At 36.7% G+C, this 13,431-nt stretch overlaps 1 protein-coding gene across 1 annotated transcript in view; it reads right to left on the bottom strand.

Annotated features, from left to right (window-relative positions):
- Positions 1-11,041, bottom strand: part of Dthd1 (death domain containing 1) — a 59,267-nt gene extending 48,226 nt beyond the window's left edge. Inside the window, exons 1-4 of the mRNA XM_057773039.1 lie at positions 10,771-11,041; positions 8,456-9,068; positions 3,802-4,132; positions 1,205-1,384 (exon numbers count right to left, since the gene is read on the bottom strand). Coding sequence (XP_057629022.1) covers positions 1,205-1,384; positions 3,802-4,132; positions 8,456-9,068; positions 10,771-11,041 — 1,395 coding nt within the window. The remainder of the gene's footprint in view (positions 1-1,204; positions 1,385-3,801; positions 4,133-8,455; positions 9,069-10,770) is intronic.
- Between the last annotated feature and the right edge of the window lie 2,390 nt (positions 11,042-13,431).

Genomic DNA, 13,431 nt, shown 5'->3' with positions numbered 1-13,431 from the left:
ACACACTCACAAACACAAAACACATGTGTTTATTTATGCATATATATGTTTGTGTATGTGTGTGTTTTAGAAACACACTTAACTATAAACATCATGATCAAGAAAATAATAATGGCATTTCATGTTAGATCATGTGAACAACAAAAGTTGAATAAAAGCTACATTAGCTCAAAGTTTGCAGAAAATATTTTCAAAGGAAATACTGCAATCAGGCTTTCTTCCCAATCTTTCTCCTTACTTTTTGTGATAGAAAATAGGAGAAATAGGAAAGAGAGAATGGGGAAAACAAAGCTGGAATGAGAAGGAATATCATTGGAGAATATAAATCTTCTGGGATGTATATTGATATAGTATTACATGTTATGAATATAGTGCTTGTGTACATTAAATCATTGTTTCAAAAAATCTGATTTTTCTTTAGTAGATAGAACCCAAAAATCTAGGTAATAACCATTTAAACAGACTAGTACCTTCTTTTTTTTTAATTTCTTTTTTTTAATTTATTAGATTTTTAAAAAAAAAATACCAATCCAAGTTCCCATTCCCTCCCCTCCTCCCATTCCCTCCACACACCTTCACACCCTACCCCATCTAATCCTCAGAGAAGCCAAGGCACATTGCTTTGTGGAAGGTCCAAGGCCCTCCCTACTACATCTAGGCTGAGCAAGGTACACTTCCAAAGAGAACAGGAACCCAAAAAACAGTACATGCAGTAGGGATAAATCCTGGTGCCACTGCCAGTGGCCCCTCAGTCTGTCCCAGCCATGCGACTGTCAACCACATTCAGAGACACTAGTTTGGTCCTATGCTTGTTCCTTCCCAGTCCAGCTGGAGTTGGTCAGCTCCTATTAGCTCAGGTCAGTCAGTAGCTTCTTATCTTTATTAATTCATTTGGAAATCTGGATTTATAGAAGTGCCCCCAAATTTATCAGTAGTTGTTATATAGGTATTCATCAAATGTTTGCCAACAAATATAAACTAGTAATACATAAAACTATTTAGAAAAGCCTTGCAAAGAGAAGCAGAGATGTGCTTTCCGATGTGCTAAAAATGTTGACTGTGTCATTCAACTCATCATAGATGAGCCCAAGTACAAGAGAAGATGAGCTTTATGGCTACAGGAGAAACCTACATCCTCTGCATCTTTAGGACCATGCTTGACCCACTAGACAGGATATAATTGATTTCCCTTTTTACTTTTTACCTTTAGTTGTACAAGCACTGGTGAGCTGAAAACTCCTGCAGGATAACTGAAGGATACGCGGGCATCCACAGTTGACTTCAGAGTGAGCCCTTTTTTTGTTACCATGAAAGACTGTTTCTTTAAACACGACACTACTGAAAACATACCCAACTTGTAAATGTTCACGGCAGCACAAGCTCCCTATATGGAGTAAAAAACACTTTACTCAAGCAAGCAGTTAGAATTATTTTTGGAAAATACATATATAACACATATTCTGTTGGCTGTCAAAACAAACAAAATATGTGTATGCTACCCATAAAATCCCCCATGGTGTGAAGGAATCTCATTCACTGAGTGTGGATGACCCTCTCCTGAGGCAAAAGATAAGTAGATGTTAAGACTTTCTTAAGCTTGGTCTTTTCAACAGAGAAATGAGAAAGAAATGAATTTGTTTTGTAACAAGTTAAATCTTCATATAATAGGCAGCTATGACAGCTTCACAAGTTTTAGTTACTTCTGGAATCTTAGCCATTTTGGCTAGAATGATTTTCTTTTCTTTCTTTCTTTCTTTTTCTTTTCTTTTTTTTTTTGGACAGAATAAATTTTATTTGTAGATCTTGTCTAGAACTTCCTATGGTATTTTACAGAATTCTAGGGAAAAGATTTTATCACTTGAGCATTTTACTCTAACATTGCAGCAAATGTGTTGTTGGAAAAATTCTTCCTTCTGACAGATCACAGCATCTTCAGAAGCCATAATAAAGTTATTGTCTCTATTTCTTTATGCAGTTGAAACAGATAACTGCAGAGTATCACACTGCTCCTTTCTTGTGCATCTATATTCAAATAAATAATCATATATCTAACCATGCACTCATCAGTTTTTATCGTGCAAAATGGAACTGAGTCCATGAAAGAGAGGAAATGATCTATGTATGTAATGATCTGTGTATATAATAACCAATGCTTTAAACAAGGAGGCAAACTAAGAAGCAATTTTCTCTTTTCATGCTTCTCACAATACCAGCTAGTCTCCACCCAGCATGAGTGGATAAGAGCGTACGCACACACACAAACATTTCAGGGTTCTTCACAATGGAAAATAATCTATCATTTGAAAGCTGACTAAGGGAAACATTTCCCAATCTCATGGTTGGGAAAATTCTGAGCACAATGATCTGTCTTCAGTAGCCAGAGGGAAAGTAGTGAGAAGAAAAGGTCTCCTGGGAACAAGTGGTGGTTGCTGAGCACTGAGGCAACATTTGGCAGATACTGGGGAAACTAAAAAGGCTTTTGGGAATTAGAGCGTTTAAATGTCATAGGACCCACATAAAACTTTGGAAGGAATCCAGAATTCAAATGTTCCCGAGCTAAAATTAGCAGTAACAATCATTAGATTACTATGTAAAGAAAAGTACAGTTTTTGGTAGACAATGAACCTCTTAATTTTTCTTGTGTCTTGATTATTCATTTACAAAACCTCATTTGAGCCCATCTGGGAAAGGCTCTTGTACTGAGAGCGGTTTCTAAAGTACTTGTTATAAAGGACACATAGACTCGCCAAGATTAAGAAGCCTACTCTAGAGCAATGCTAATCAGACTCCCATATTCATAGGCGCCTAGTCTAAATCTAATAAGATGAATACAAATAATGAGAACAGATGTGGCTTTCTTATCTAACTATATAACCTAGATTTGATTTGTAAACAAACCATAAGGACAGAATATATTATTTGCATAGAAAAAGATTAACACCGTAATTAGTTAAAAATAAATTCAGTAGACTACAGAAAACCCATAACTTGAGTCCTCATCAACTCTCTAATACTAAATGTAGCAATTCTGGGTTCTGTCTCAGCAACATTTTAATTTTTGACATAGATATCCTTAATAATATTACAATAAAATCCATTTCAAATGGTGAAAACGTATTAACAACTCACTGTGTAAAGGTTTTCCCATTTTCTTCAGCGGTTTGTTTATTTAATTTTTGCCATATTACCAGGCAGGCATTACTATAATATTTTTCAAATAGAAAAATTGGGTCACAGAGAGGTGTCTTGATCCAGCTAAGCTCCACTGCAGCCAAATATGGAAACCAGATTTCTTCCTTTACTACCCACAAATAACTACCAAATATAGATTCTTCAATGCTTAAACTAATTCCACTTATAAATTTAATAAAGTAATCAAACCATGCACATACACAGTGTTTCCATTTTATAGATATTCTTCCAACTTGTGAATCATAAAAACCAAAACTATAACATCTTAAGATTCTAATACTTCAGTATAGGCAGTTGTCAAACACGTTAGATATGTTTATGAAGTTAGTATAAACCATGAAGTTAATTAATTAAACTATGATGTTGGTTGCTTTCTAGGAGACAAAATTAATATTTATTGAGTGAGTCCTAGGCCCATTCTCTATGACTATATTTTCTACTGTTTGGACCTCATAGACTGTATTTAGGAAAAAAATCATGAATGTTCTAACACTAATGTGTCCACACTTATACAATGCAAGAATTATTATTACACTACAACAGAATATTTTGAATTATAAGAAGAAAAGAAAAACAACAAGTGTAGTTGTCGTTCAGGCCCTTACTGACCTTATAACCACCCCTCAGTCCTTCCAGTGAATTTGGAGTTAGGTAGCTTGACTGAAAGGTTGTGTCAGACATTTTCACCATTATGTCTCTGTAATTTCCCTTATAGTTTGCCTTGAATGGAATCGCAATGCATATTGGGAATGGAATTTTCTTTTCCTTATCGGAGCATTCAACAGTGACGACATTGCTGACCAACTCTTCGTTATCACTCACTATAAAGGAACTCATGCCACTCACTATGTGGCAGTCAACCTGCTGCAGGACATAAAATGGGGCGGTAATGTAACAAGACACTTGAGGGTCAGCTCCATCACTCAGCACGTCAAGATACCTGCAGGGAAAACAAAGTGAGCTTCATTTTTAACTAGTGTATCCATGCACTTTATAGGCAAATGCACAAGGCCACAATGTTTGAGGCACATTGCTTGATGTGAACTTTAGCCCTCCCATTTTCTTTATCTTTGTACTCAAACACCACAATTTCCTCTAATATGGGGTGAAAATGATAATCTACTTCACAGGAAATTTTGTGTTAAATGTATTTTTCTACAGTAATTTTAAAGAACGATGTCCTCACATTGTAAGGAAGCTATCTATACTGTATTAATATTGGCTAAGAAGAAAAGCTATAATTGTTTTTGACTAATTTTATTACCAGAGTCATTGCTTTATTCCTCACTATTATTCATTCTATAATAAAGTGAAAAATAAATAATGTTTTTAAAGAAATGAATGTAACTTTGGAGAGCGATACCTTTATGGTTAAGTCCTCTAATATTGCAAGAATGGATTCTTTTTCTGATGATTTGAAAGTGAAAAACAGAAAAGAGAGAAGTCCCAGCAATCATCCAGTTTTACTGAAAGCAAAAGTACGCATACACATGCATGCACATGAACGAGAGAAAGAAAGAGAGAGAGAGAGAGAGAGAGAGAGAGAGAGAGAGAGAGAGAGAGAGAGAGAGAGAGAGGATTAAAAACAGTGCAGAGTGTATTCAGACTCTATACGATTAGGGGTGGCGTGGATTCACTTTCTTACTAAGAACTGGCTAGTTTGGGTTATTGCAGGACCCTGAATAACCCAGACAAAAAATAAAAGCTACCTGCTCCCTTTCACAGGTTCACCCCTGACTCCCCACCTCTCCTGGGAGACTTGAAAATTCTGAACAGTTCCTTTTGTAGGGAAAAAGGTCAGCAAGTCCTTGACTTGGAGAGGAAGAAGAATGAGGAAGTTGCCCATCTTAAATGCTTAAGTCTAAAGTACACTTATCTACCTTAAACCTGTCTTCCTGCCGACCAAGGATCTGTATGACTCCTATTGCCTCAAGAAGAAGTAATGAAGATGAAGTACAGAAATTGCTCAGGTACACTAGATAAAATAGTGATATTTATTTAATTTTTTGTACATTAGTCCTATTAAATAGGAATAGATTATTTCTAATCCTCAGATTATCATTTGAAAAGTTTATTGTAACTATTTAATTTTCCTCAACATCATCTTTGCAAAGATTTTTAGAATCTTATTAATTTGAATTCAAATTTGAGACCAGGCATTTCCTATTTGCCTCTAAATATCACAACCTCTCAGAATAGTCAGTAGTTTAATGCTTTCTGTTGGCAAGGTTTGAACCACAAAGTTTTATCTAAATTTGTATAGCTTCTGTGTCAAGTACTACTATCTTAACTATTTTACAGATAGGGAAACAATTAGTTTTAGAACTAATAGTTGACTCTGTGCATCTTTAGTATGGAAGTAGAAGCTCTCCAATATTGTCATGCCTTTTTCAAATCTTTCCTGAGTACTGACTACTCTATCCATTGCAACTTGACACTAATATCTAATCTATCATCTTGGGAAGTTTGAATGAGATATATTATTTTAAACCTCTTTAATACTAACTTAATAACAATTTGATCTCTGTGTTAATATCATCAACTTGGAGTTCTCTTCTTGATGATATTTATTTCACATTAGAGAAATAATGAGAACAAAGGCAATGTTGAAGATAAATGCCAGGATCTCTGTCATCATAGCATTATTATTATTATTATTATTATTATTATTATTATTATTATTATTATTTTGGTTTTTCGAGACAGGGTTTCTCTGTGGTTTTGGAGCCTGTCCTGGAACTAGCTCTTGTAGACCAGGCTGGTCTAGAACTCACAAGTGCTGGGATTAAAGGCGTGCGCCACCACCGCCCGGCCACAGCATTATTTTTTTCAGTTATACACTAATAAAGTTTTAGCTGCTTTTTGTTTACTGCTAGTACAACTTGAAGTTTACTATTAAATACAACTTACATTCTCATAAAGAAATGTAATACAACATTTAACTCATAGAGGTTTTCTATTTATGTAAACAATTCTGAACTTAGAAAAAGATCTCCAGCATGCTGATCTGTTTAACGTTTTTGTTAGAGATAATGATAATTGAGAAAAAAACATTATTCAGCAGAAGATTCAGTGAACCAGCTTCATATAAGTTCAGAAATGCTCTCTTCTGTATCATAGAAACAATCTCAGTGTAGCCAGCCTCTATGAGGTGTGGTTCCCGAATAACAGATAAAAATGTAAAGGAGATATGTAAGTAAATACATTCTCCATAGTGCTAACAAAATGTGACTTGTTTTGTTATTAAATAGATTACTCTGGTTTACTTTTCCCCTTTCTTTACACATTAGTACAGCTACCTCCAAAGGATGGGGCTTATGGAAAAGTAAAGGTTGAAAAAACACAAAAGTTCCCAAGCAAGGTTTTGTTTATCACATATACTTTTATGTGGTGTGTGATGGCTTAGTAGCCTGGGAACTGCAATGAAGAGTCATCTTCACAAATATGCAAGCCAAGCACATTTGGTTCAATGCCACAAAGGAAGTCACTAACCAGGGAACACCTAAAGGAGGTGTTAGAGGGAGTGGTGCAGGCAGTGACTCACTAGCTGGTGTTTTGAGTCATTTCTCAATGGGAGGATACGAAACATCAATGTTTTTCTCAAATGAAATGGGCAACCACATATTGACAATTTTAGAGGTTGTTTGTCAGGGGCAATAATTCTTGCAAACCATGCAGGTCTGCATGCATTGAGAGATTCATCTATAGAACTCATTAAATTCTCTTTGCTGTGGATACACTACTATCTTTCTTTCCTTTTTTTATAATGTCCCATGGTCAGTGTAAGTAAAGCACCTGCTGAAGAACATACACGCGGTGATGTTTTCCTGGGAACGGTGCTGTGCATCTATATAGTTGATCAGCAGCATGTTATGGATCCAGGTGAGAACAGAAACGAGGAGGGATAGGATTGTGAAAGTAGCTGGGCATTACGTCAAATAATATGCTAACATCAAGCTTAGTGTGAAATATGGATGAGTGACTCGATGCTAGGCCCTTCTGTGGATTGTCTCGTTTGCTATCAAATGCTCCACAGAAGGAGAAAGTACTCTTATAAGTGAGAAACTGAGACCAAAGAACAAATACACAGATAAAAAGAAAGAAAGGGAAAACACAAGTTGCCCAGGGACAAAAAGCTGACTCATAAGGAGACAACAAATAAAAATGAATTTTTTTTCTGCTCCCTAAATATTTTCCCACTATGACACATTGCTAAGGAAGATGTTGTATTTATATGGAAAAACATAATTAGAAAATATCAATTTATACGAATCAAGAATTATTGTTACCTTACAGTTGGGAGGGGGAAGATAGTTCATAAAATACCTCAGTCTTGTTCCCCTTTTTATTCCATGGGCTTTTAAAGTATTTAGGAAGAAAAAACAAAAGACTCCTGAAAATTTTCTGAGCTAAATAGATATGAGCATCACATTTGCCTTTAAGAATCCTGAAAAGCCTACCCACAAATCCCCTGGAGCTCTGAAGACAGAGTTTAAAGACTGATGACAATTATATTGAAGATATCCATATTATGTATTTTGTAGTTATGACATGTGTATTTATTGGTTACATAATCATGTTAGCAAATTGTCTTTTAATTTTTTTTAACATTCTGAAAACTCTTTTTTTCTATTAAAATTGAACTTTGTTTGGAAAAGTGTTCATGTTCTGAACAATTGTTTTGAACTACTAATATAACTAATTATTTTTTCACCAGAACACCAGTTGATTTGAATGTCTCCTGAAACTATGAAGAACAGAGTGATATTAGCAATAGCAGCTACATAAATCTCTGTGGGGTGGTTTTAACCTGAATCACTAATTTACAGTAACTTTTAGAGACATGACCCAAAATTATGAAACTTCATTGCATATTCCCTCATATCTAATATGTTGAGATTTTATCCCACAGGGAACTGTGTTAGGACACAGGGCCTTTGAGGGACCTAATTAGGTCATAGCACAGTCCTCATGCATGGGATTAGTGTCATTAATAAAGAAAGGGCCTTGAAGCTGGTTCACACCATTTGAGAATACAATAAGAAGGCACTGTCAGTGAATCAGTGAGCTGTCAGTTAATACTGAATCTCCTGTGCCTTGTTTGTCTCCCTACCTCTAGAACTGTAAGAAATTAGCTTCTTTCACTCAAAACAAACCAGTCTGTGGTAATCTGTCATAGCAGCAGGATGAAGGCATTTAGGAACAACAGAAATAAAAGTAGAAATAGGCATATATAAGCATTTCTCATGGTGCCTTTACTCACTCCTTTTCCATTATGATATTCTTTTGTTTTAGACTCTCTGACTCATTATGAAGACTCTTCCCGTCCTTACTGGAGACATCCCATGCTGTTGGGGATGTGGTAATCTCTTCTCCTTGGCTTTCTGAGATCTCTCGAGTGTCTCTTGCTGTTGTCTGCATTACATCATGAATGTCTCCCTTGTTGCCATTTATGTTCTCAGAAGTCATGTGTTCTATTTGTTTTTCATCTTCATTTTCTGCATTATCTGGGAACACTGTGCTCTGTGACTCTTCTTGCCCTATTACATTTCCACTCAATGATGCATTGTTTTCGTTTTCCCCTAATTCAGAATATATCTGAGTTTTATTTTCTTTGAACTGGACTTGGTTTGTGTAATGACTTTCCCCTGCATTTGCAGGAGAAACAGTAGCTGTTTCCATGACATTTAGTTCCCTTCTTGGAGCAATGTCTGTTGCTTTGGTGTCTTGAATGGCCGATATTGTCTGCTGTGGAGTACGGTCCTCATGCATGCTGCATAAATTACACATCTCCTTTTCTTCTTTCCGTAGAAGCATAGCAGTGTTCCCCAAATGTTCATTCATTCTCATGAGGCAGTCTATGAAAGCAATAATTTCTGCACATGTACACACAAAGAAAAAGTAAAAACAAAGTCAAATTATACTTCTGCACAGATGAAGAAAATATTTGCACACTTTGCCAGCTTTTAACACTTATGTAACTAGAAGGAAAGCAATCTCTGTTTTAAACATAGCAGCCAAAATTTGAAACTGACCCTTTTCGCCCACGAGTATGCCTTAAACTTTATTTTTTTAAAAAAACATGAGCATACTCCCAAATAGGATGAAAGCAACAACTCCTCAATGATTTGGTGTATTTGACAGTTGTTTGCCTTGGAAGATACTATATAATATCAATTGTCCATTTCAAATATCAAACATAAATTTATCTGAACATCCCAAGACAGGTTAATAGCAGAAAAGCAACAGCTATGTTATCTATGATGACACAGATGCTGTATTTTGTCGAGAAATTCAATCCTCCCCCTACTGAGCATGTGATTATTAAAATATGTCAAATTGTTCATTCAAAGAGTAACTTTGACCATATTATTCTCTGACTGGATCCTGCAGTGGCTAATCAATGACACCCAAACTAAGACAAACTGCTTTGATCTAAGCCGAAGCATCATCAATAGCTGAGTCACTCCACTTGTCACTCCATCTCGAGTTCATCCCAAGCTCTCATCTTTGCAGCTTGCTTCTCCAGCTTCTTTCCGGCTGGACCTTTCCATCCTCTCGTCTCTGAGCTGGGAGTCTGTATCTGATGTCCACACATCTCACTGTCACCAAATCACCTTGCACTAGTCTGGGCTTGCCTCTGCACTGCAGTTCTGACAACTTTGTCTTTGTCTTGCGTCTGAGATCCCATGTTTATTTTGAGCTCATCCCTTTTGGTAGCTGACTACTTGCCTTGACATGTCTAGGACTGTGTTCAATCCCTCTAGAGACTGACTGGTCCTAAGCTCCTGCTTCTGATCCTGGGGTCACACAGGTTTGGGACAGATTCTCTGAGGTTCACTATTTGTCCTTTGTGTTGTCTTCTTGGGATTCCTGTCTGATGAAGACTGTCTGCTCACCGTGACACTATATGTCCGAGAGCTGGATTTCATAATGCCACCCAGATATTCTGAAAACATTGCTGTTATGTTCATATTCTTCTGATGCTACTTTCTCCATACTTACTGTACTTTTTAGCACACACACACCTGGTCATATTCCTAGGAATTTACATCCAGCCTTCGGTGTGTAGGCATCCAGTTTCTTCTAGCTCATCCAGTCTTTCCAGTGTTTTTGTAATTAATAGGACTAGGCTCAAATGACTCTGGAGTTAGAACATGCTATTCCAATTTAGAAAAACTGCCTCTTCTGCTTTAATTAGTCCTGAACTTTTCTACCTCTAAGGCTTGGGTCTTGCAAATAACAGACAAAGCTCCTGAATTTCCAGTTGCATGACTCCAGTTCGTCGTTGAGGGGTCAGTTTAAATAGCACTATTTCCCAGCAGAGTCTAAATTTCCTTCCTCAAAATGTGATCCATCTACCGGAGAAGGCTGAAAACACTTCATCTGTGCCCAAGCAGGAGGAGCATCTGAATCCTGTGAAATATTGCCTTCCCCTACTTTCTCTATAATAGCAGCAGTCTCTTCTCGACAGATTCTACCTCCGTTGTGTTTCTATACATAGCTCCTCTTAAATACTGACCAGATGAGCATTTCAAAAGAAAGTATAAACCCAAGCAAACAAAATAAACTACTTGCCTTGTCTCCAGATATGTTGATTATCCTTGTCAAGTAATATATACAGCTGCTGGCAGGTGGACTGAAGGGTCCCCGCTGTGTGTTCCAACAGTTGAAGAAGGGCTTCATTGAGCCCTTGACCCAAAAAGATTACTGTGGCTACCCAAGTGGCTCCACCAGCCACCTCACAGAGATTATCACCCAGGAGCGCCTGCTTTAACATTTGGTTTTGTCTCCAAATCTGCTTCAATATTTGCCCTAATTTACCTAAGCCCATGTCTTCTGTATCCATTTCTAAGCTCCAAAAATAATATATTTGTCTCCTGCCAAGAAAACCTAAAGGTTTAGCACATTCAGACTTGGCAATGGTTATTTCTCCTAAAATCTCGGAGATGATCCAAGTCAGCTAGCCAAACATTCTTCTGCAACCTAAGAATTTATTCGGCTTGTTGTTGACGAATGAGAAGTTCCTAGGTGACCAGAAGAGGGGCGTTCCTGAGCCCAAGTGCTATTGTGTACACAATAGATTAATCACCGGGACAGAGTTAGCTCGCATAATCATATGTCCATGTAAAATTTACAAATTAAATATGCTATAGAAACCCCACATGCTCTTTCACTTTTGCAGTAGCAAAATATATATCCCAGGTTGAAGATCAACTTTACAATGAAAGTAAACTATTATTTTTTTCTTTTCTATTTTATTACAATACTGATAACAAAATTTATGTGTATATTTTTATAAATACTTATTAATTAAAAATATGTTTGCTTTAAATTGATTTTGGTATATAGAAATAAGATCTAGATACATAAGATTAGCTTTAAAATTATAATTTCTTGGAACTGGATGTAGCTACACGTGGGGTCTTTTTAACTTGCAGACATGTGCAAATATTTAAAATTAAATAAAGAGTCAAAAGAGGTCCAGCATAGTGACTTATGATTCTAATAACAGTATTTTGGAGTTAGGGGCAGGATGATTGCTTCAAGTTCAAGATCAGTCAGAGTTCCATAGTGAGACATAGTCACAAACAATCACAGCGAGATTTAAAAGAAAAAACTTTCCTCTGCTGGAGCATAGCCTAACTACCATGGTTTAGTAACTATAATTACTACTTTCTTGTAGGTAAGTGTACATCAAGATTGCGATAGGAGCTTGGTCTCTGCTCTTCCCTTTGATAATTTCTCTCTAATTGTGTCAAGTGCTTCTTTACAAAAAGAAAGCATCCTTGAAGATTGGCTTCCTCTGAGCTGCCAAGGAGTATTTACTACCACTATAATTAAAATTTGGATATAGTGTGTTCTCACTGTGATCCTGTCCAGTTGGCACATTATCCATGGGATCTTTGCACTGCAGAGCATGACACAGGGGAGGCTGAGGTGTACTGCGAACTGACTGCTTCCTCTCCTCCAACACTCCCTTTTCTAAGAAAAGAGAACACACAACCAAAGGAGAAAGGTCTGTGAGTTTAAAAACAACATATGTTCCCTAGAGGCCCTGGATGGAAATAAAATCTTTCCGAAGGGGCCTAGAATGCTTTTCTCCCACCAACAGCATCATTTCATCCCATGTGTAGAAGTTCTTAGGGCATCACTCAGGATTTGTGAACCACTGGGGTAAACAGTCCCAGGGAATGAAGCAGGAAGAATGAATGCTCAGACCTGTAGCCTGCACAAACTGTCATGGTACATAGATTCCAAAGGACAATGAAAAGAACACAGAAGAGTTGGGGGCTCCAGAATGCATCTCTTTTTAAGATAAGTAATAACTGCTGAGAGAGGAAGAAATTGTCGCCTGCTAGGATGAGTCCCTCATTGGGTATCCAATACCAAAGAGTCATCACTGAAATCATATACATATAAACAACAATAAATGGATTCAAGAAATTGTATCTATACACTTTTGTGTTTATATGTGTGCATACACACACACAAACCTATACACACAGGAAAGACAACAATAATTGAGGAAGACGGAGCTGCAAATTTGGGAGGGAGAGAGGGCACATGTGGCAAGGGACTTGGAGAAAAGAGAGCCAGGAAATGATGCAATCTTATTTTCATTTTTAAAAATTACAAATTAAGTTTTATTTTCCAGTGAAAATGTCTTTTTTGAAATTTTAAATCACATCATAGAAAAGATTACATTAAAGTGTTTTACGTTATTTTCAGATTTTAAGGCATGCTGGTTTGTATCTTACCCTGCTTTTTTGGCTAAGTCCTAAAATACATATACAATTTCCCAGATCATATACAAATGGCTTTTATTCAAGACTGAAAATCTTTCTTCAGTATGTACTGTGAGCCACGATTTCAGGCCGTTTGTGAGAGGCAGATACACGAATAAACAATTACAATATAATAAGCATATTATTAATACAGTTTAGACTGTTGAAAGCTAGATCCAAAACATGAAAGCTTAACTGATGGAGGTATTTAGATTAGGAACCTAAGGATTGCCAGGCTACAAAACACAAGGAAAGACTGTTTTTGGTTAGAAATTACCTTATTGAAAGAACGGGTATGAGAAATTACAGAGTGGCATAGGAGTAGAAAGGTATGGCTTTAGGGAAAAGCTTAGTCAAGAGGGATGGGAAACCTTGCATCCAGAATTCTGGAGAGACTAGTGAAATCAGAATTTGGTTTTGTGAATAGAAGGGAGAGGTTACATATTCTGAA

The sequence above is a fragment of the Chionomys nivalis genome, chromosome 6 (genome assembly GCF_950005125.1).
Source record: "Chionomys nivalis chromosome 6, mChiNiv1.1, whole genome shotgun sequence".
Lineage (NCBI taxonomy): Eukaryota > Metazoa > Chordata > Mammalia > Rodentia > Cricetidae > Chionomys > Chionomys nivalis.
Note: the sequence above shows the minus strand (reverse complement) of the source record. Positions and strands in the feature narration are given on the sequence as shown.